Consider the following 24,320-nt stretch of genomic DNA (forward strand, 5'->3'; position numbering starts at 1 on the left):
ATATACTGGCCCCAGTGCAAGCTGGGCTCTGCCTATGTGTCCCTGCATATACGTTACACACATATAGCTATAAGGAAACACAGTCCTCGCCTTTTTGCAGTTTTCCATCTTTATTGGCGCCTGTACCAGTCACTGCTGAGCTTGTCTCGTACGTCTGTCATTCCCGCTAGTATCCACTAGAGGGCGTGATCTGTATATCACACGCTGCACTCACAGGCCGCAAATCCTCGGTCTTTCCTGTTCGTGGAGCCCGTGCAGAGTCCCTCTGTGCAAAATGACCGACGCGGCTGCAGAGCCTGAACCTGAGCCAGAACTGGAGCAGATCCGTCTAAAGAGTGTCAGAGAGGAGAAATTTATTTCGGTACCTGAAGGGGACAGGGTGAGTGTGAGAGTAACATGTGCCTGCAGTGGTGGGATGAACGTGTAATATAGAGTGGGCTTTATGCAGTGTTTACATTGCTCTTGGCACTTATTCTGCCTGCCACCATTCCCCCGTCTTTATGGCAAAGCAATGAAATTCAGACCCCCAGGCCAGACCTCCATTCACATTTGGAGTGCAAAGCAGATCTCCGTAAGCGTATAGTTCTGATGCAGCTATTTAATCAATTTTTGTACGACCATAAACATTAAAGGGGTTGTCTATGGAATATTTTAATTTTTCTTAACTGGTCCAGGGATGCTGATGAAGGACCAAAGCAACGTTTAGCCCTCTACCTCCCTCCTTCCCCAATCTCATAGCTAATTAATTACCTGTGTTATAGGTGATGATTAACTATAGTAAAGCCACACCTCATAGCACAGGTAATTAATTAATTACCTATGTGATCGCAGGAAAGGGACAGAGCCACCCGGGGGCTGAACGATGCCTTGGATCACATGACCCAGGGGTCCATCATCAGCATCCCTGGGACCAGGTAAGTAAATTGATACTAATTGAACAACTAAATTACCCAATGGTGCGGCAGTGTAGTAAATGAAAAAGTAAATAAAATGCAATGAGTCTGCACAAATTGGTTGGTCATCCCAAACACTTATTTTTGACCGGCTGAAAGTTTCCAACATGGCCTCTTTGTTATTTGGCCCTTACCATATCATCTTTCCTGACCTGTGTCCAGACTAATTTCTGTTTTGCTTCTTTGCATCCTCAGCTTGGACAATGTCGTAGTGTGAAAGAATTTGAAAAGTTAAATCGAATTGGAGAAGGCACCTATGGCATTGTGTGTAAGTATTCACACCCTAATATCTGTCCCACCTAGTTGATAATTTAGGGGAATTTAGCTTTAACTGGGCCATGATGTGACACAACGTTCCCTGCTGCAAGTGTTTCCATTCACCCCTCGAACTGCCACGATAATAGTCACTTACTCAGAGCTCTTTTGCTTTCAGATCGCGCCAGAGATACCAGGAACAATAAAATTGTAGCACTAAAGAAAGTTAGGATGGATAAAGAAAAGGATGGTGAGTGATTATTCATTTTTTTCTTTGATACATAGATGACCCGGAGTATTCAGCACACACAAGGGTATGCAAACATTGGCACTCCAGCTGTTGTGGACCTACAACTCCCAGCATGAATACTTGCTCTGCTCTTGCAACTTTCGTAGAAGTGAATTGAGCACGCTTTGAGATGTAGACTCACAGCAGCTGCAGGTTGCATCTCCTTGCACTAGCCTTTGTGTGACCAGAGGTGTACCATACGGGTCAAATAGATTGGTCAATACTTTCAGGTAGAGAGCTCTAATGAAGTTTAAAGTGTATTTTCCCTTATCTAGCCCAAAGTCTAAAACTGATGGTGGAGAGGACCAGTAGCTAAGACAGCTGCTGGACGCAGGAACCTTACTTGCATATGATCTTTGCACGTGAGACTTTAGTGTCCAATGCTTGCTTTGTCAGTTTCCCCAATCCACCTCCATTGTCAATTTGAAACCTTTAGTTTTTGGCATCCATTTTGATCAACTTGTATAGCCACACCTTACACTTTCTAGTGCTATAATTTAAATAGGATTTTCCGTTTTCTATTATACTCTCTGTATTGATCCTTCATGGGATTTATGCCTGTAGTCTTTAAGTAATCTTCTAACTTAAGCCCTTAACATGTACGTCATCTGCGAAGGGTAGTGAACACAGAACGACATACATGTACCTTGTTCTGCTCATGTTGGCAGCCCCCTAGTAGTAATTTACTAAAATTACGTGTAAATAAAATGTAATTATTATTTTAAATAGTTATTTTGAGTGCAGTAAAGCAGTAGTAGTAAAACCTATACATATGGGTTAGCACTATAATCGTACAGATCTACAGAATAATGTTCTATATACTCCACAGTAAGCAGTGCAACATATATAGCGCAAAAAAGCCATTGTTCAATTGTAGGTTTTTTACTATTTTTCCCTATAAAGAGTTAAAGATAATCAATAAGTTATAGGTATCCCACACTGGTGCCACTGAAAAATACAACTCCAGTAAAAAAAACAAAAGCAACAATAAAAAACAAAACATATGAAGGACAGCACTCGGCTATCTCTGGCACTACTATTGAAATAAACAGAGCAGTGTGTGCACTGCCCGTCCATTGCTCCATTCAGGTAGTACCACATTCTGATTTTACAGGACAAGTTGTATTTTTCAACTCATCCCAACTAACCTTTAAGGGGTTAGTTTGCTCTGGCTCGTTACGTACGGTTATGATAGATGTGTAAACATATTCGTAGAACCAATAAGAACCTAGAGGGAGACCCAATATATCATGCACAGATAACTATTAGATATGGTGTAAGGGACACTGTGCAGTATTATCATTTATAAAAATCAATGTCTCTTTATATTTCAGGAATCCCCATTAGCAGTCTCCGAGAGATCACGCTGCTTTTAAAACTCAGACACCCCAACATAGTGGAGCTGAAGGAAGTGGTTGTTGGGAATCATCTAGAGAGGTAAGATTAACCCTGTCTCACCCACAGACAAAATATCTGCAAGTTACTTAAGGAATAATCTAAAGTCTTTACCTGCTTGATGGTATTATGAGGTTGTCATTTGTGTGCTTCTACAGCATTTTCTTAGTCATGGGATACTGTGAGCAGGACCTGGCCAGTCTACTGGAAAACATGCAGACTCCATTCTCCGAAGCCCAGGTACTTATGTAATAGTTGTGATTGCTTTCATACTCCAAATCTTTGTATTTTACGTAAAGGTCTTTAAGGGAGTCTTAAAGTTACACCCCAATGTTTGAGTACAATCAGTATATAAAACATCCTGTATTTTGTTGACCCTGTTGTTCATACTATCTGTCAGTTAAAGGCTAAAAATATTAATGATTTCCAATTGATCCACTGTTCTCAGCAGCTGATACACAGAGAACTGAGCAGGAAGCAGACAGCTTTGATCTCAGTGAAGTGATGGAACGAAGTCACTGCTGCTTAGGTCACCTTCAAATGAAAGGGAGCTGATCTGCAATACCTGATCTGGACAATACCACGTGAACAGAGCTGTCTGCTTCCTGCTCCATTCTCTGTGTATCAGATGCTGAGAACTGAGTATGGTATATTTTACTCAATGGGCTTGTTCTGTTCTTCTGTTCCTATGAACCTCTATAGTCACAGTTTACTAGCTTTCCATGCTGATGGTGGTATCTTCTTTTTCCTCTAATACACAGGTAAAATGTATATGTTTCCAGCTACTCACCGGCCTTCAGTATCTGCATGAAAATTTTATATTGCACAGGTAATGATTTTGTCAATGTTATGAATCAGATATCTGATTAACAATTGCTAGACTTCAGTAATGTAACTCTTCTATTAATACAGTGAAATTCCTTAAATCCGACTTGTAATAATTCATATTCATAGCTGACTTTCATTCTCCCGGTTATCATTGGAAACATACAGCAATTCAGCTCCACTTCACTGTCAGAAGCGTGACCCTTGTCAGTCTCATCTGGGCAGTATATTCCTCTCTAATAACAAGAAAATATAATTATGTAATGAGCTTTGGATGTGAATAGAGGCCCACAGATCCTGTCACACTAAAGTAGTACGTGGGGCCCATGTGTGACGGCTAACTCTCCACCACTTATAACCCACAGTCCTGTTGGTGTTACTGAGACTGTGGAGACTAATAGTAGGACATTCTTGTATTTCTAAATTTTACATTTTCTTTGGCCAGGGATCTGAAGGTCTCCAATCTACTGATGACTGATAAAGGCTGCGTGAAGATTGGTAAGCCACATCACATTTGTATTCCCTTAATGTAATATAATGAGATTGTTATAAGTAATATAAGTAACCACTATTGATGATCCAATATTGCAGCTGACTTTGGTCTTGCCCGGGCATACAGTGTTCCTGCAAAACAGATGACTCCTAAAGTAGTGACTCTCTGGTGAGTAGCCATCCAAATTTCACCCATAGTACATACACAGTAGCGTGACGGATAAATAGACCCCAGTCTATGACGAATTCATCTAGAATAAACACTTACATGTATTTGTCTTCTCTAATGGCTGTCATTAGGCTGTCAGTCCAGTTAAATCATAGGTAAAGGAGTATTCCCATTTTGTACTGGTATACTATGACAGTATAATCAGCGAGGATCTGGCCTCTGGATCCCGAGAACAGAGGAACTGATACAATATGTAGAGGAGCGTCATATGCACAGTTCATAAAGGTAGACTTAGCAGCATTCACACACTTTGGTCTTCACTTCTCCATAAGCCTATGTATAGCAAGAATGAGGACAAAATTGTCTATTAGAAGTGCTGCCACCTGTCTGAAATTCAGTCATGGGGCACACTGTTTCATCATAGTCTAGGGCCCCTTTTAAGTTTAGTTGGATTGATCTTTGTGGACATCCTAACCCTTCGTATTGCATGATCTTTCTACAATATGAAGGTTAAACTCTCAATACACAGATATACTTAGGGCTCGTTCACATCTGCGCCGGCACTCCGTACTTCAGGTTTCCATTTCCTGCATAAACCTGCAGGAGACGGAAACCTGCAGGATTCTTTCTCACCCATTCATTTGAATGGATGAGAAAGCTGTCTGGCCGTGAGCGGCGGTGACCGTTTTAGGCTCTCCGCTGCGAAACCTGGTTTTATAATCCGGACACCGAGTCGGACATGCAGTACTCTGTGTCCGGATTAAAAAAAAAACGGTTTCACGGCGGAGAGCCTAAAACGCTCACCGCCGCTCACAGCCGGACCCGGTCTATGGTTTCCGTCTTCTGGCATGCAGAAGACTGAAAGCACAGAACGGAGACCCTGAACGCAGGTGTGAACCTAGCGTAAGTTGGATTTCTGATGGATTAGGATTGTCTCTAGTTTTACTGGAGAATCATTATTTGGACAGTCATCCTCTGCTTCTTTTACGACTGCAGGTATCGTGCCCCTGAGTTGCTTTTAGGAAGCACAACACAGACAACAGCCCTTGACATGTGGTAAGTGTAGCAGGGTATACTGCAGACTCTATAAGGGTGCCTTCATATTAACAAGCAATTCATAGCAATTGTGCAGATGTGTGTTCATGTGTAGAGGGTGTGAGAATTAAAAGGATCTAAGCCTGCGGTAACCTCAAGTGGTGCCACAGTGAAATTGGGGAATTGTATATAATTCTTAGTCATGTGGAGAAAGAACCCTGATGCGGTATGTGCAGGAGCTGGGAAGGCACTATTACCTGCGGGGGGCCGCTATTAGTGCACCATTACAGTAAGGCTAAGTTGAGACAGCAGAAAACGAAGAGGAATTTGAGGTGGACATCTGCGTCCAATTCATTTTCATTTTCTACCCAGTGGCAGAAGGTCGAGGAAGATTATAGTCAGACGAATAAGACTTATCAGTGAGGAGTCTTGTCCCACACAATCTGCGCCTGAGTTACATGTGGGGTGCTCTTAATTTTGGGGGACTATTAACTGCAGGGGTACTATTACCTGTGAGAGGCACTATTACTTTGCTGGGGGTCTGTTACCTTATGGGAGCCACAGACTGTGGATTATTGAATGGGGCACTGATGGTCTAAAGAGTCCAATGAATGGCAGAGGATTCTGGGCTGTGTCGGTGCCCTTTTGTCACGTGTTGCCCCTTCTTTTCAGTGTCCCTTTAATGCCCATATGTCCATTTATTGCCACTTTAGTGGTAAAGGGGCAGTCAATGGCAAATGGGAACCAAGTGGTTACTGAATACAAGGACACTTCGGTAAGTGTGACTTGTTATAACATGCTGGCTTGGTGCTTTTTCCCTAGAACCTTGATTTTGCAAGCTCGTTCTGACTCAGAGTCATGTAATCGGAACCAGAACCTGGCACCCATGTTGCTCTGCCTTCTCCTTCTTCTCTGTGTTCACTAGTGTTACCTGTACTATGGGGACTGGCTGAAAAGTCCCCAAATAATCTAGTTATCACTATTAAGGCTGAAATCCCACGTTGCAGGAAAGCTGTTTTTTTTCGTTGCAGAATTTGCTTCTTTTTTGAGCCAAACCAAGGCGTGGTTACAAAAGGAAAGGGATCTTCCTAAATCTTTAGGAAGCTCTGATACTTCTTCCTTCTCAGTCAAGTCCTGACTTTGGATCAGAAAACCACAGCAAAATCTGTAACAAAAAAAAGAAGCTTTTCTGTAATGTGGGGCTTATTCATGACCTATCCTTGGGATAAGTTGACAATACCATATTGGTGTTAATCGATGCCCAGCACCCCACTGATCAGTTGTTGAAATAGCAGCATTCGGACCAGCATTGTGGCCTCTCCACTATTTACCAAGCCCCACTTCATTTCCTTGAATGGTTGAATGGAAGTGAGCTGCAGACAAGCAACGTGACCGATGAATGTAATGTTACAAGACCTGTGAAACTGGCTTAGGCTGATGTCCATGATAATGTTTTTTCCATTGTAGGGCAGTTGGTTGTATTCTGGCTGAGCTGCTGGCTCACAAGCCTTTATTGCCTGGTACCTCAGAAATCCAGCAGATCGATTTAATCATACAACTCTTGGGGACGCCTAATGAAACTATCTGGCCGGTATGTAAGCAGCTAAGGTGAACTGAACTGTGACTATGCAGATAAATTAAATAATTGTAAAAAATATATATATATTATGTATATTTTTTTAAATGTTAAAGGCATTGTCCCCTTTGAACAACTATAAATTGAATGAGCATGCCCTTAGCAAGTAACTGTTCCTGAGGGTCCCTGCTTCAGAACTGTTCCAGTCCTCTGGCGACTACAGAGAATGTGATACATCACACGGCGGTTATATAAATAATTGTATATCTGTGTAATATAATATTCATTCACCACTGCTCCCAAAAATAAGAAACCTGATTTGCAATCTGCTCTGGCTAAAAGAGTGGGGAATCTATTGGGGACTTTCTCTATTACTCATACCTTACTAGTAGTGTGTATTGTGTAAGGCAGACCTTCGTAATATATTTATTATGCTATGCAATTCTGATCTATTCTTATACGTTTCTTTATATGCAGCATTATTATAGCATTCATTTCTTATCCTCAGTCATGGATTTTCACTTTCAGACAGCCCAAGCAATGAATATGGGATTTCTATTGAATCATATATCTAAATCTCTGTAGTACCGTTATTTTTTCTCGTTGTTTCTCTCAATGACTGATGTTCTTAACAGGGTTTCTCTAAGCTACCTCTAGTCGGGCAATATACGGTGCGCAAGCAGCCATACAACAATCTAAAGCATAAGTTTCCCTGGCTTTCTGAAGCAGGCCTGCGACTTCTCAATTTCCTATTTATGTATGATCCCAAAAAAAGGTGAGGAAACCAGTGTGATTGATGTAGCCTCTCTCCTTTCATCCTGATACACAGATCACTTACTTATCTTTGTGTCTTCCTATCAGAGCTACAGCAGAAGACAGCCTGGCAAGTTCCTATTTCAAGGAGAAACCTTTACGTAAGACTTTAGTGTGCCTTCTCTGATTTTATCAAATAGTAAAAATGTATAGTATGTGAACCAGCAGCTTTGTACGAGCAGCTCCTGTTCTGGTAGTCAAGGAATCCAACACTAAAGTGCAACATCTGGCATCTGTAAGATTAAGGCTCCATGTAGCAAAACTGCAGCATTTTTCTCTTTGATTCTTCTTCCCTTATTAAATTTGTAGGCAAAATACTCAAGTTTCCACAGCTAAAATTTACACACTTTTTTTTTTTTTTTTTTAAATGCAGCTTTTCAGCAGTTCTTTTTTTCCCCGCAATTTGTGGATGAGATTACCGTATTTTTCTGACTATAAGACACACTGGACTATAAGACGCACCTAGGTTTTAGAGCACGAAAATAGGGATAAAAAAATTTGAAGCAAAAAAAAATGGTAAAATATTTAATATATGGGAGTTGTAGTTTTGCAACAGCTGCAAGGCCACATTGACAGGTGACCCTGCAGCTGTACGGAGATCCATAGAGCGTTTTTTTTTCCGGGCCAGATGTACTTTTTAGTTACACCATTTTGGGGAATGTCTATTGCTTAGATCACCTTTTATTTAAATCAGAGGCAAAACGGTGAAAAAAAAACACGGCAGTTTGAAAAATATCAGTAGAGCGGGCATTTTCGGACACAGGGATTCCTAATGTGTGTGTGATTCACAGTAATTTTCTACTTTTATATGTATTCTAGGGAAAGGAGGTGATTTAGATGTTTTATTTATTTTATTTTATTTAAAGCTTTTTTTTTTTTTTTTTTCTTCACTATTTTATTGCCCCTTCCCCCTAGTTGGCCTGAACCTGCAATCATTTGATTGCAAGTCCCATATATGGCAATACAAGTGTATTTCCGTCTATGGGAGATTCTCTACATTACTATTACGCCTGGTCATAGACCAACCACAATAGTAATATAGCAGTGACAGGCCTGGGAGCCTTCAGTTGGGTCCCAGCTGTCACCAGAACAGGTCGGCTCCTGCAACTTCGCCGCGCAGGAGCCGGCCTGCAACTTTAAAGATATGGGGGTGTATTCTATACATTTTGGGGGGAAGGGGGGGTTAAGTTTTAATGCCCGCAATTAGAATGCATTCTAATTGTAGGCATTAGCTTTTTAGACCCGGTTGCTATGGTGACCACTCTGCAGCAGAGCAGCCGCCATTGTTCAGACCCGGCATCCCGGCAATAGAACGGCGGATGCCGGGATGGGGGTTTTAGACGCCTGCATAGGTGCTGGGGCCTGCAGCATTGCCTCCAGATTTGGGGGGGAAAAAGTGCGTCTTATAGTCCGAAAAATACGGTAACTAGATTCTCATTCACTTTTCTTGTACTGTAAAAATGCAGTGCTTTTTTTTCTGCTGTGTTTCCACAATGTGGGGCCTTAGCCTAATAGCTATCATGATGCCACTGAAAGGGTAACTTAGCACACACAGGAATTTTGTTTTTGATCATACGGGTCGTCATCTGTTGTTTTAGTAGATTACTGAAATAATTATTATTATTATTTATTTATATAGCACCATTAATTCCATGGTGCTTTACATTTGGAAATAATCCATTGTAGCTTTTAACTTGTTGGCCTAGTTGTAATATTCCATTGAATAATTATATGTTTACTCTGCAGCCTGTGAGCCACAGCTGATGCCAACCTTTCCACATCACCGCAACAAAAGAGTCAGCAGCTTGGGGGCAGAGAATCAGGCTAAACGTTGCAAGCCGTGACACCTATTGATGTAAAGCCAAGGCATCGGAGCATAGATGGAGAACATAAGGTGTCCTCGCATTGATATGGGACATCCGCTACATGTCACATAGGGCTCAGTTTGTGATATGGCTGGGCAACAGATCAGTGCTCATCCTGTTACAGCTTGAAGCTTATTGGGAGAGCTGGGTGGAATCCTGGTTTCTATTTGTAATCTGGGCAAATGGAACAGGCAAACCTATGAGGTTCAGTCCCAGGTGAAGGTGGATACCCAGTGGGTGAACAGCATGTTTTCAATAACATCTTTCTTTACAAGAATAATTCTCATGACTTCAAAATCCAGAAACACTGGTGCTTTGTGGTAGGCTTTTCATGTTAGGCAATGTTACCCACATTTTGTCTACAAGGAAAATGGCTGAACTTTCTAGACAGTGGCCTACATATGCTAATAGACAATGTAATACAGGCTTCCTATACACAGGCAAATACAGTCTGGACAATTCATAATGTATATTTTTCCACATTTTCCAGACTGACTTTGGTCCGGAGACCCAGACTCCCTGAATTGTATTGTTCTATTGTAATACTTGGGGTCCTCCCCACAGCTCTGCTGTCCTATACTGGATTCAGAATTTCTTCACTGAGGGTCTGCAATGTCATATATGTCTCATTATGAGTGAATAAACTTCATCAGATTTTTTTTTTTAACTTTGGAACGCTGCTTCCTCTTGTTTTTGTTTTTTGTCCTAGTATAGGCAGTAACTTACTGATCACAAGAACTGGGGTTTTGTAGTTTGTTTCAGTAGGAACTGCTGGAGATTAATCTGTGAAGAGAATAGATTGCTGTGCTAGCAGTCAGACCTGCAATGATCAGCAAGTTACCCCCTGTTAAGATAGTTACAAAATAAATGGCCTAAAACTAGATGTAAAGTATGCCTAAAATAATTTACAGGTGCAGCCTCCATTCTAAATGATCCCGATTGTATTACTTATCATCTTACTTCTAATTTACAATCTGTATTATACTACAAAGCTGTTTAGCTAAATTGTGAATGCAGCTCTAAAGTAGAGTTCTTTAACTGATCTTAAGAAACACCATGTATTCACAATTCTGCAGGTTGTTATTGGAAACAACTGAAAGAAGATGTATTTCTCAAAGCAACTGGTCCAATTGGGATGTGTACACTAATTAGAATAAGCAAGAAAAATAGTACACTTAAAATGTAACTTCTATTAATGTTTTTAAAAGCTAGATATGTGAATATTACAAATCATTAATAAAAGTTACATTTTAAGTGTACTATTTTTCTTGTTTATTTTTGTTATTGGAAACCAGCAGTAATTTTGTCAAAAAAATTGACACTGACTTGTTTTCAACTATTGACATTGTATATCAATTAGAACTGGGCCTAATGCAGGGGAACTGTCATATTCCTACACCAGATGACTGTACAGTACGTGGAGTGAAAATACAGATCAACAGCAGAGCAAAATTCTTACTGCAAACTGAGCCTCAGTAAATAGGAGCTGCAATATGTTTACAAAATGGCATTGGTGCAGTGTTCATAAATGAAAATCCAGTTCAATGAAGTATTATTTAGGTAGCACTCCCACAAAATATGTATTCTGTGGCCCGTTAAATTGTAGTGAATGTGGTCTTACCAGCGGCTCTATTATTCTGGTCTTAGCTCTATCATGTGACCGACACTGACTCTCAATCTACATAATCTGGGTCTCTAACCAAGCCAAGATAACTACTCTCTAAAAGAAGAAGGTCCCACCTGCAGACTGCTGTTTCAAGGTTATTGCCTCTAATCAGTGCAAGACATGGTATTAGCTGGCTGTGTGAGAGATGTAAGTCAGTCTCATTACTGGTCACATGACACAGATTAGGACCAGAAGGGACTGGATAACTCAGAAATATAGCCACCTTCACTACAATTTATATTGTGCACTTTTCTAATGAGCCAAAGAATAACAATTTTGTGAAGGTGCTACTTTACTTTATTCACTGGAGCATACTAGAAAATCAAAACACTCTTATTCTTGGGTGGTATTCACAAAAACAGCCTAAAGACCATACACAATAAGGAAGGTAAATCAAAACCACTGCTAAGAAAAGTTGAGCCATTGTCAATGGCAAGTAATCACACTGAGGCTGTAACCTGACGCTGGTTGGTAAATCTGGTGCATATTTCCATTATCTAGCCTAAGTGCATATTGTTACACTTTAAGCCATAGGCCCCTTGTCGGAAAAAGTGGTGCATCGTGTACTCCATCAGAAATCTAAAGTTTTACTGTTAAAATGCATAATAATGTTATATGTGCCACATTAATCATAAGAATCATTATTTTATCGATAATACTGGAATCTTTGTTAGGCTCATGACACAGATCATAGAAAAACTACATTGTTTTGTTAGACTTTGCAGCAGTTTTTTAAGACAATGCTTCAAAAGAAATTGAATATATAAAACAAGTTCTTATGCTAAAAGTGCATTAAAATCTATAACAAAAATGCAGCTTTTTCCAGACTTGTGGCCTCAGCCTTAGTCATGTGTGGCAGATTTGCATACATATGAACGGGGGATATTCTGCAGTAAGTGCATTGATTTTTGCAAGACTTATCCCGGTTGCAGACAATTGTGCTGCAACCGGTCTGACGTGATTTAAACACACAGGCTACACATGGGGGACACAGGGATGCCCCATGTGCTGACCGTGCACAGACTGGGCTTCCACGGCTCCTTTCATTAAATTAATGGGAGCCACGCAAAATAGGACATGTCCTATCTGATGTGGCCCGGACTGTAGGCCCGCACACAGCAGCGAGAAAATCACGGTCATGTGCACAGGCCCATAGAAAGGTCAGTGTGCTCTCCATAAAATACACGGAAAGCACACTGACCCCCACAACATGGTCATCTGCAACCGGCCTTAATAAGATGAATGGGACATTCACATGTACCCTAAAAGATACAGACACCTCACTTCTTGAATACTCAATGGTATTTCCAGTTTCCTTTATTTTGCTATGAGCAGGAAGAAACCCCAACAGGAAACAAATATTGGGATGTCAAGAATTAAGTCAGATTTTTAACATTGGTTTATTGTAGATTTGCAGAAACAATACTAAACCAGTTTTTAATTATGTGTTTTTGGGGGAAAAAAAACAACAAACACCCACATAAGGCTTGAGTTTCCTTGTTGTGATTCACCCTTTTTTTCTTAGCATGTTGAATAATAATGTGCCGACAGCAGCCATTTATGAGATTGTAGCAGGTCAACATGGTCAGAGCGTATTGTTATTTCATTTTAGATATCACAAGTACAATTTTTTTCTTCTGTGCCAGGTATAGATGCAAGAATTACTGAATATTCTGCTTTCTGCCCAATTTGTATACCACTATTTCCAAATCTGGCTCTGTAGTAGGAAATGCTGATGAAACGGTGTTAGAAAAGTGTTGGAATCTTTCTAAGGGGGCGTTCACACTACCGTCTGTGTCCGACAGGTAGTGTCCGCTCAAAATCTTGCACGGACATTAGGAGCGGACACTAGCTGTGTCCGTGACACCTGTCATTTATTTAAATGGCGATCGGGTGCGTTCCTTTGCACTCCGTGCCCTTCCTTCACTGTCCACATGTAAAGATGTCCGACTTTTGAAGCGGACAGAAAAACTCTACATGTTGGGTTTTTCTGTCCGCTTGAAAAGTCAGACATCTTTACATGTGGACAGTGAAGAAAGGGCATGGAGTGCAAAAGAACGCACCCGATGCCCATTTAAATAAATGACAGGTGTCACGGACACATCTAGTGTCCGCTCCTAATGTCCATGCCAGATTTTGAGCGGACACTAGGAGCGGACACTACCTGTCGAACACAGACGGTAGTGTGAACGCTCCCTAACTACTCCTCAGCAAAAGGAACAAAACTAGGTTTCTCATGACAATATATAGTAGGGTTTTATACAGGAGTATATAGTGTACCTGCCTTGTATGACATGAACCATGCTTAAACTATGAAGTTGTCATTGCGTTTGAATAGACATTTTGCTTCTATTACTTCAATACACTAACATTTGATGTTATGACCTGGAACATTCATACAAAGTAAGGTCAGGTCTGTTAAGCTGCGCTGAAGCCATAGTCGCTGATCCTTGTCCAGCATAATCATGCTAACATTATGATCTTTGCTTTGGCACCATTGAAGGCCCTCACAGCTTATGTAATGAAGCTGTCTGCACTCACTGCAGCGGTAGCGGGGCAGCTGTCCTGGCTGTAGGCAGCAGTGGAGCTGGTGTTTCCTACTCTGTTCATCTATCGCTGCCTGTATCTTCTCAAATGTAGTCATTAGGGTTACGCCATGACCTTTGTTCATGCAAACTTTCACAGTGGAGCAGGATGAGCTATGGAGCATTTGGCATGGGGCACAGCACTGCTCTAAAGATTGTTCTAGAAATACACAATCATGCAAGACAAAGTCCAGATGTGGTACTTTGTTGTGGCATCTGTCATTTTCTGGCTGATGGGCATGATGATCACTGACCATTCTACAGTCCCCATTTACATGCTTATGCCAAGGTTCATGGTAATCGTCACACAACTGAGGTTGGTAGAATACTTCACCACTTGAAGCTCCAATGACACTATCCACAACAGTGGAGGACTTGGCAACAGAGACAGTTCTTGGTTCTAATACCAGTTTTTGCAGTCTTTCCATGCAGGCATCTGCACCTCGCCAAAAACTTCTTTCTTGGATGAGATCAGTCCCATTAACCAGAGTAGATCCTGAGCAAGAAACCAGGTCAGCCAAGATGTCACATTCCATTTGAGCAGCCAAGAAGCCAAGTGCAATTATAGCAAGAGTCTGCGGTGCAGGCAGGACCCGTATCTTTAGGGATGTTCCATCATCTCCTGGCTCATAATTTAATCTTTTAAGGGCTTGAAATATTGCATCCTGAGGGAAGGCCTCCTCCAGTATGTGCACGTATTGGCCGGAGTATGTCTGGTGGGATAGTTCAAGTAAAATAATTAATACAAAAAAAAAAAACTGAAAATGAGACATTTATGACATGGGCTTTGCTGAACAGACACAAGAAGGTGCGCTGACAGGACTCATGTTTCATCATTGGCTCCTATTTCTTAACAAAATTACTGGTCAGGCCAATAAAACCCTGCCTACTGCCTCGACACTCTCCATAATGGAGGAACTGAAACTCTTCATGGCTCTCAAATATCCTAAAGGGGTTTTGTACGATAAATAACAAATATGTGTATTGTGGATATTGCTGGTATCCAGTGCATGTGCAGTGAAGTGAGGTACACTGTGCCAGACACTGCTACAGCTGAATTACAATAATGTGTGTATGGGCCTTCAGGAGACCCTCACCTGCCTACACCTTTAGATTAGCAGCCTACAAAGTGTTCTCCTTTATGCAGAAGCCTGGATTCTATAGTAAAGGGGCTTCTATTCTCAAGAGATAAGGCTAGGTTCACATCTGCATTGGAGTCTCTTTAGGGTAAGTTCACACGGGGTATCCGCCTCAAAATCCTGACCAAAAAGAGCTGGTGATTTCAATGGGAGCCGGTCATTTCTTTTTTCTGGGAGTCGTTTGTTCTGGCTCCTGGAAAAAGAAGCAAAATGCTCATTGTTTCAGGGGGATTCGCCTCGCGACATCTGCCTGAAGACACGTACTCCGGACTAGGCCCATTCATTTGGGCCTAATCCAGAGCAGAGTGCGTGACTGGATGCCGATGCACTGCATTTTGTACCCGTATTTTGGTCCTCCACCTCAGGTTCCGGATCAAAAAACCCCATGAGAACTTAGCCTTAGGGGACCCTGCTGAAAATCCTGCACGGAGGACTTTTCTCTCTGCCAATTTTATAGCCTATGAAGCTATTATAGGCTATGGGGTCGGAGGGAGTCTGTGAACAACCACTGGTTTGGCAGACGGGCCCTCCGTCATTCAGGTACCCTGGTGGACCTGAACAACTGAGAGCCCGGCACAAGTGTGAACCTAGCCTAACGTTTGAGAAAATACACCCTTTGCTTACACAGCTTCCCCCCAAAACCCTTACACTCCATGCCAATTTCAGTCTCTGCACCAGCATTTTATACTCTTTATAGCTGTAACTCACCTTTATAACATGGAATTCTTTTCTCCATGGAGTAAAGTAAAGATGGAGCGCTGCCTGCTCTAGTGTCTGAAAGGCATAAGCCAGATGTTGCAATGCTAAGAGCAGGTCAGCTTTGCCCTGGAGTCCGCAGCTGATCATGGAGAAGGCATCATTCTGGAGAATGCTGTGCAGGTGTGGCTCTTCTAGAATCCTTTGTCTTACCAAGTCTGTGGTCTTCTTCTCTGTGCATGGAGTGTCTGTCCCTGCAGCGGAAGCACTGAGCAGCCAGCTGTTGTACTGAGCGAGAAGGGAGCCTGCACTCATCCTAGAGCGTATATGGAAGATAAAGGTCAGACATTTAACCAGTGATGCTGCGCCACTATGCAAGGCTCCAAACAATAAAGTGTCACTATCCTAACTAAAGGTCTGCAGAAAACTTTAATAGCTGGTAGGCTGGTTTCACATGACAGTGTCTCAGCCTGGGCACAATAGATGTAGACGTTACCCCCTGTCTATGTGGCTAGAAAGTCTCTGCCCCCTGTGAAATACTGTGATAGCGATTACAATCCTAGAACCCTGCCAACTAGGACACCGTGCCCACTGCACACTAGGATCCCCTTACACTGTTCCTTGTGCCAACTGTGACCAGCTTATATTGTGTACCATGCTGACTGTGAAGAGATATAGAAGAGCGGTTTAATATACGCAAATACGCTGCGATGTACTGAGCAGGACTGAAGGTTTGTCCCTCTTCCTGTCCTCTGAAAGCTAAGAGGTATGTTTGGTTTTATGGATTTCATCTGGGGTCTTTATCAATCTTGCAATCTTATCTACCATTTATAACAAAGGGGTTATCCAGCCGTATAAATTTTGGAAACCATTACAGCGGAGTTCACACTTGCATTGTGTTTTCTGATCTGTCAGAGAACATGAAAAAAAAATTCATAAAAGAATTTTTTTAAAAGATTAGACACCTGACCTTATTTTACAGTGACTTGGTTTCTATCCTGTATTAAATTCAATAGGAGACATCCCCCCCCCCTCCATTTTTCTGATCTTCTGACTGATAACAGAAAACAAAACTCAGCTTTCCTAAACTGCTTGGGGCACCAGTGCACCCCATGACCTTACACTGCACCCACCTGTGACCACCCTATGCTGTCTCATTATATTTTTCCAGGTTGTTTCTCTTTAAGAGATAGCTCATGCATTCCTGCTTTTCACCACCAGGTGCCCCCCTCCCCTCTCAGCTGCCGGGACCCCACGCCATCTACTGTTTCTCACTCTATGTGTAAAAGAGGGGCTGCCATTACTGCTCGTGCCCCCTATCGGCCGAGTCCCCCACAGCCGTCAGAGTTCCCCAAATTCACTCACCTGTTAGCAATCACTACCGGCCTCTAGTGACTTCCTGGTTGCGCCCCGCCCACGCCCGCTGATAGGACACTGCCGGGTGATTGACGTGACGATCTCTACAATGATTGGTGTATTATTTTCTAGCTCTATGCTGATTGGTTGTGAGCTTATTTCTGCATCACGTGCAGACTGTGAGGCAAATGAGAAGGAGGAAGCGGCAGGAGCCTGTACTGGGACCTGTAGTCCTACCAAGAGCTTCAGTCCGCACTTGTCACATTGATAAGCAGCACCATTACAAGTACATTGTTCACATTCCGCTTTGGTAACTTGCATTGTTGTGTTTTTTTTTTCTATATAGAGTTCCTTATTAGTACTAATAGTCCAGAGCTGCTCTATTTCACATATTCACATCGCTACTTCATTTGATATAACTAAGGTGACGTTTCAAGCTTCACCTACATGTCACACAAGATAACAAGTGGTCATAAAAAACCTCAGGTAGCGTGGTTTAGACTAAGGCCCAACATGGCGTCCTGCAGCAAAAATAGCGCTTTGGGAAAATCAGCGGCGGAAACTTCTCGCAGTTTTTCCCGCAGCGTTTTTGACAGAAAGTTTGTGGAGAATTCCTCTTCGAACTTTCTGTTTCCATTATTTCTGTGGGGAAACCACAAGCATTTCCTCAGGTATAAATTGACACGCTGTGATTTCCAAATCCACCACTTTGCTGTGACTGTAAAACGCAGCATTCTTTTTCCTCCACAAACCACAGCTGATATGGCTGCTATATCAGCTGATCGGTTTAGATGTAGGTGGAGCCTGAAACTGCTGACCTATCCTGATAAGTGGCCGCCAGGTTTAAAGACCCGACATCCACTGAATTATTTGTGGGAGCTGATCTGCAGTACCTGGTCTGCCCACTACACAGAGAACAGTGCTGTCTGCTTCCAGCACTGTTCATTGTGTGTCACCTGCTGACAATAGCGTATCAGTGGATATTTATGTCCTATCTTTTGCATAGGTCATCGATATTTTCAGCCCAAAAAACCTCTTTCGGCCAGGGCCCCATGTTGAAAATGCTGCATTTTACAATACCTGCAAAGTGGCTGGAAATTGCCGGTTGATTCATGTGATCAAGGGAGGATCTGTTTGTTGCGATCATTTTATTCTATTTTGTACCTGTGGGCATTTTCACATCTGATCCCTCAAGATCAGGGGTGCTCACACTTTTTCAGCGTGTGAGCTACTTTATTAGCTGACCAAGGCAAAAGATCTACTAGGGTGGGCCTGTGGGCGGGGCAGGGGCGGGGCCAGGCGGATCGTGACAGCAGGAGACAGCGGTGTTCTGTGGCTGCCCAGGGATCTCCGCTGTCTGCTTCTTCACAGCGTAGGCTGGTAGTTCTCTGGACACTGGCAGGCTGGGGCTGCAGCAGCCCCACCTGCCAGTGTTCGGAGATGACTCTCAGCCTGCTCTGTGAACAAGCAGACACCGGGGATCCCTGCATCCCGCGATCGACCCATACGTCCTTTGCGATCTACCAGTAGATCGCGATCGACGTATTGGGCACCCCTGCTCTAGATAGATAACCTATGTACGTATCTCCAGTAGTATGGATAGTGCAGAGTTTTTTCCCCATCCCTTATGCAGATATGTGTATTTGATGCAAAAGAATGTGCATGTATCCATCACCACTAAATGTATGTTTATTTGTTAAAAATATGCAAATCTATTCTCCAGGATGTAATTAGGAGAACAGTGCCTCTGTACGCCGCCCTCTAGGGGGAAGCCTCCTTAACATCATGCATGACTCAGCTAATAAGCCTACTAACATGATGCAGATTTAATTGTCAAATTAATATTTCTATTCCAAAAGACTTGTAAGTCTCCGTACTGCCTATGTAGGCACACACTCTCCCTAATGTGTATGAATATCCCCTGACCCTCATCTATAGTCTCTCACTCTGCCAAATCAGTATCCCTACGCTAAGCTGAGGAGGTCCAAAAGACCAAAACAGTGCTGTCCATAGCTGGGAATCTGTTCCTTTTGGAATAGAAATAATAATTTGGCAGTTAAATCCGCATCATGTCAGTAGGCTTATTAACTGAGTCAGGCATGATGTTAAGGAGGCTGCCCCCTAAAGGGCAGCATACAGAGGCACTGTTCTCCTAATTACATCCTGGAGAGTAGATTTGCATATTTTTGACCCAGATTCCCTAGCAGAGCAGGAATGTCTTGTAAGTCTCTGTACGCCTATGTAGGCACACACTCTCCCTAATGTGTATGATTATACCCTGACCCTGTTTATTTGTTACTTATTTTGGTGGCTACCTACTGATATAATTTAGGATCTGTTTTTACTGGTTATCTATTTAACAGCAGTTTACTCAGCCAATATAACCCTATAGTCTGATAATAGAACTCCAGCGCCACAGTTACTCCAACTCCAGGGCTGTGGAGTTTGAGTCGAACAAAAAAGTTACCAGCTCAGCTTCAAAATAAAATGATTCGTTATTTTAAATTTGGCAATTATTAATATAATATATTAGCTGCATAATTATTGTACATTTACACTTACATGAAGTAAGCTTACTTGTTAATTGTAGGAGTTTTACTGTGTATGTCTTACAGTGGCTATCAGCCATTTATAAAGGAGTTGGAGTTGAAGCAGGAGTTGTGCTGTAAAAAACAAATAGAGGAGTCACAGTTGATGCTTTACCCTAACCATTCCACAGCCCTGGCTATTAATGCATAGTTCCACTTAGGGGTACATAGAAGTCATGGAGTTTATGGCAAAAGTGAGAAGTGCTAACCCCTATACCCAGGGGTGAACCTACCCCTTTCGCCGCCCGAGGCGAGCTACAGAAAGCCGCTCCCCCCCCCCAGGAGGGGGCGGAGAGAAGGGGCGTGGCCAAGCGAAGGGGGTGGGGCAGAGCGATGGGGCGGGGCTTAGCGCCGTTCGCAGGCAGAGAGCAGGCTCGGAGAGGACTTGCTCTCTGCCTGAGCGTGGAGGGAGGCTGCTGGAGCAGCGCTGCTCCAGTGGCCTCCCCAAACCACTGCTCGGTGCTAAGCCAGTCCAGGACAGCTTGTCCTGGACTGGCTTAGGTAATCAAAAATGCCGCCCTCCCTGGGGTCCTGACATAGCGCCGCCTGAAGCGCTCGCTTCAGGTCGCCTCATGGGAGGTGCAGCGCTGCCTATACCCCACATATTAGTGATCCCAAACCACAAGTTATCCGCCACAGCAAGTCACCCCCTATCCATAAGATTTATAGGAGCTTGCTGATCGGTGAATGTGCCACTATTGGGATCTGTACAGATTTTGAGAACTGGGGTGTTTTATACCACAGTTTTGAACAGTGGTTGCTTGGACACAATGCGCCACTCCATTAATTTGAATGGAGACAACCGAAGATAGCCAAGTAACCAGACCACAAAATAAAAGCCACCCAGATTTCATATACAATCCAAAATAAAATATATACCCTATACCAAGTATACAGGACAAAAATGATACTGTACAGTAGATATATACAGAATAAGAGCAGATTCTAAAGATTACAGCTATTATATAGGACAAGAGAAGCAGTTCTGTGTAGTGTTCATATATAGAGAACAATAGTAGATTCTGAGAATTACATACAGTTTAGCACAAGAGAAGTTGTATTGTTCACGTTTCATACATATAATAAGAGCAAATACTGAGAATTAAAGCCAGTGTACAGGACAAAAGATGCCTTACTTTGTAGTGTCCATATATAGAGAACAAGAGTAAATTGTGAGAATTGCACGCAGTTTACCACATGAGAAGTCGTATTGTCCACGTTTCATACATACAATAAGAGCAAATATTGAGAATTAAAGCCAGCATACAGGACAAAAGATGTGTTACTTTGTAGTGTTCATATACAGAACAAGGGGAAATACTGAGAATTACACCCAACATAAAAGAAAAGAGAAGTGGTATTGTGTACTGTGTGTATATATTTAGATTTACATATACTTACATACATACATACATACATACACACACACACACACACACGCGCGGACAAAATTGTTGGTAGCCTGGTTTAATGAAAGAAAAACCCACAATGGTCACAGAAATAACTTGAATCTGACCAAAGTAATAATAAATACAAATTCTATGAACAAATGAAAGTCAGTCATTGCTTTTTGCTTCAACAGAATTTTTTATAAAAATAAAACTCATGAAACAGGCCTGGACAGAAATGATGGTTCCAATAAATTAATATTGTGTTGCACTACCTTTTGAGGTAATCCCTACAATGAAACGATTTCTGTAACTGTCAATGAGACTTCTGCACATCTCAGAAGATATTTTGGCCCACTCCTCATGAGCAAACTGCAGTTCTCTTAGGTGTGGAGGGGCCTTTTCCAGGCGGCATGTTTCAGCTCCTTCCAAAGATGCTCAATAGGATTTAGATCAGGGCTCATAGAAAGCCAAATTAGAATAGTCCAGTGTTTTCCTCTTAACGATTCTTGTTTTTTTTTAGCTGTGTGTTTTGGGTCATTACTAGAGATGAGCGAACAGTGTTCTATCGAACTCATGTTCGATCGGATATTAGGCTGTTCGGCATGTTCGAATCGAATCGAACACCGCGTGGTAAAGTGCGCCATTACTCGATTCCCCTCCCACCTTCCCTGGCGCCTTTTTTGCTCCAATAACAGCGCAGGGTAGGTGGGACAGGAACTACGACACCGGTGACGTTGAGAAAAGTAGGCAAAACCCATTGGCTGCCGAAAACATGTGACCTCTAATTTAAAAGAACAGCGCCGCCCAGGTTCGCGTCATTCTGAGCTTGCAATTCACCGAGGACGGAGGTTTCCGTCCAGCTAGCTAGGGCTTAGATTCTGGGTAGGCAGGGACAGGCTAGGATAGGAAGGAGAAGACAACCACAACAGCTCTTGTAAGAGCTAAATTCCAGGGAGAAGCTTGTCAGTGTAACGTGGCACTGACGGGCTCAATCGCCGCAACCCAGCTTTCCCAGGATCCTGAATGGAATACACTGTCAGTGTATTCCCGTATACCCGATATATACCCCCGATACCCGTTCCAACGGTGTGCCCCCCCACCTTCACCCCAGAAATACCCTGCAAGTCCCCTAGCAATAGAATTGGGGCTATATACACCCACTATTTTTGCTACTGCCATATAGTGCCATTGTCTGACTGGGAATTCAAAGAATATATTGGGGTTACGTGCACCCACAATTTTTACTACTGGTATACAGTGCCATTGTCTGACTGGGAATTCAAAGAATATATTGGGGTTATAAATACCCTCATTTCTTGCTACTGCCATATAGTGCCAGTTTCTGACTGGTAATTCAAAGAATATATTGGGGTTATAAATACCCTCATTTCTTGCTACTGGTATATAGTGCCATTGTCTGACTGGGAATTCAAAGAATATATTGGGGTTACGTGCACCCACAATTTTTACTACTGGTATACAGTGCCAGTTTCTGACTGGGAATTCAAAGAATATATTGGGGTTACAAATACCCTCATTTCTTGCTACTGCCATATAGTGCCAGTTTCTGACTGGTAATTCAAAGAATATATTGGGGTTACGTGCACCCACAATTTTTACTACTGGTATACAGTGCCATTGTCTGACTGGGAATTCAAAGAATATATTGGGGTTATAAATACCCTCATTTCTTGCTACTGCCATATAGTGCCAGTTTCTGACTGGGAATTCAAAGAATATATTGGGGTTACGTGCACCCACAATTTTTACTACTGGTATACAGTGCCATTGTCTGACTGGGAATTCAAAGAATATATTGGGGTTATAAATACCCTCATTTCTTGCTACTGGTATATAGTGCCATTGTCTGACTGGGAATTCAAAGAATATATTGGGGTTACGTGCACCCACAATTTTTACTACTGGTATACAGTGCCAGTTTCTGACTGGGAATTCAAAGAATATATTGGGGTTACAAATACCCTCATTTCTTGCTACTGCCATATAGTGCCAGTTTCTGACTGGTAATTCAAAGAATATATTGGGGTTACGTGCACCCACAATTTTTACTACTGGTATACAGTGCCATTGTCTGACTGGGAATTCAAAGAATATATTGGGGTTATAAATACCCTCATTTCTTGCTACTGCCATATAGTGCCAGTTTCTGACTGGGAATTCAAAGAATATATTGGGGTTACGTGCACCCACAATTTTTACTACTGGTATACAGTGCCATTGTCTGACTGGGAATTCAAAGAATATATTGGGGTTATAAATACCCTCATTTCTTGCTACTGGTATATAGTGCCATTGTCTGACTGGGAATTCAAAGAATATATTGGGGTTATGTGCACCCACAATTTTTACTACTGGTATACAGTGCCAGTTTCTGACTGGGAATTCAAAGAATATATTGGGGTTACAAATACCCTCATTTCTTGCTACTGCCATATAGTGCCAGTTTGTGACTGGTAATTCAAAGAATATATTGGGGTTACGTACACCCACAATTTTTACTACTGGTATACAGTGCCAGTTTCTGACTGGGAATTCAAAGAATATATTGGGGTTATAAATACCCTCATTTCTTGCTACTGGTATATAGTGCCATTGTCTGACTGGGAATTCAAAGAATATATTGGGGTTACGTGCACCCACAATTTTTACTACTGGTATACAGTGCCAGTTTCTGACTGGGAATTCAAAGAATATATTGGGGTTACAAATACCCTCATTTCTTGCTACTGCCATATAGTGCCAGTTTCTGACTGGTAATTCAAAGAATATATTGGGGTTACCTGCACCCACAATTTTTACTACTAGTATACAGTGCCAGTTTCTGACTGGGAATTCAAAGAATATATTGGGGTTACAAATACCCTCATTTCTTGCTACTGCCATATAGTGCCAGTTTCTGACTGGTAATTCAAAGAATATATTGGGGTTATAAATACCCTCATTTCTTGCTACTGGTATATAGTGCCATTGTCTGACTGGGAATTCAAAGAATATATTGGGGTTACGTGCACCCACAATTTTTACTACTGGTATACAGTGCCAGTTTCTGACTGGGAATTCAAAGAATATATTGGGGTTACAAATACCCTCATTTCTTGCTACTGCCATATAGTGCCAGTTTCTGACTGGTAATTCAAAGAATATATTGGGGTTACGTGCACCCACAATTTTTACTACTGGTATACAGTGCCATTGTCTGACTGGGAATTCA

General features: G+C 42.1%; 2 protein-coding genes across 2 annotated transcripts; one reads left to right on the forward strand and one right to left on the reverse strand.

The window, feature by feature from the left end:
* Positions 1-215: 215 nt before the first annotated feature.
* CDK10 (cyclin dependent kinase 10) lies at positions 216-10,279 on the forward strand. The gene is made up of 13 exons (XM_075276345.1): positions 216-379; positions 1,149-1,221; positions 1,387-1,458; positions 2,832-2,934; positions 3,051-3,132; positions 3,654-3,721; positions 4,163-4,215; positions 4,309-4,378; positions 5,375-5,434; positions 6,881-7,004; positions 7,625-7,764; positions 7,851-7,903; positions 9,549-10,279. The coding sequence occupies exons 1-13, from the start codon at positions 275-277 to the stop codon at positions 9,644-9,646; spliced, it is 1,101 nt and encodes a 366-aa protein (XP_075132446.1). The 5' UTR covers positions 216-274; the 3' UTR covers positions 9,647-10,279.
* A 3,409-nt stretch (positions 10,280-13,688) lies between these two features.
* On the reverse strand, positions 13,689-17,130 carry SPATA2L (spermatogenesis associated 2 like). The gene is made up of 3 exons (XM_075276346.1): positions 17,119-17,130; positions 15,766-16,069; positions 13,689-14,631 (listed from the first exon to the last, which is right to left on the reverse strand). The coding sequence occupies exons 2-3, from the start codon at positions 16,066-16,068 to the stop codon at positions 13,699-13,701; spliced, it is 1,236 nt and encodes a 411-aa protein (XP_075132447.1). The 5' UTR covers position 16,069; positions 17,119-17,130; the 3' UTR covers positions 13,689-13,698.
* Positions 17,131-24,320: the final 7,190 nt, after the last annotated feature.

Source organism: Leptodactylus fuscus, chromosome 5, assembly GCF_031893055.1.
Source record: "Leptodactylus fuscus isolate aLepFus1 chromosome 5, aLepFus1.hap2, whole genome shotgun sequence".
Taxonomy (NCBI): Eukaryota; Metazoa; Chordata; class Amphibia; order Anura; family Leptodactylidae; genus Leptodactylus; species Leptodactylus fuscus.

Coding starts and splice junctions, on each gene's coding strand:
- CDK10 (XM_075276345.1), top strand. CDS start 275: ATGACCGACGCGGCTGCAGAGCCTGAACCTGAGCCAGAACTGGAGCAG. Junction 380..1,148: donor CGGTACCTGAAGGGGACAGG/GTGAGTGTGAGA, acceptor TTGCATCCTCAG/CTTGGACAATGTCGTAGTGT. Junction 4,379..5,374: donor CCTAAAGTAGTGACTCTCTG/GTGAGTAGCCAT, acceptor TTACGACTGCAG/GTATCGTGCCCCTGAGTTGC.
- SPATA2L (XM_075276346.1), bottom strand. CDS start 16,068: ATGAGTGCAGGCTCCCTTCTCGCTCAGTACAACAGCTGGCTGCTCAGT. Junction 14,632..15,765: donor AAGAATTCCATGTTATAAAG/GTGAGTTACAGC, acceptor CTATCCCACCAG/ACATACTCCGGCCAATACGT.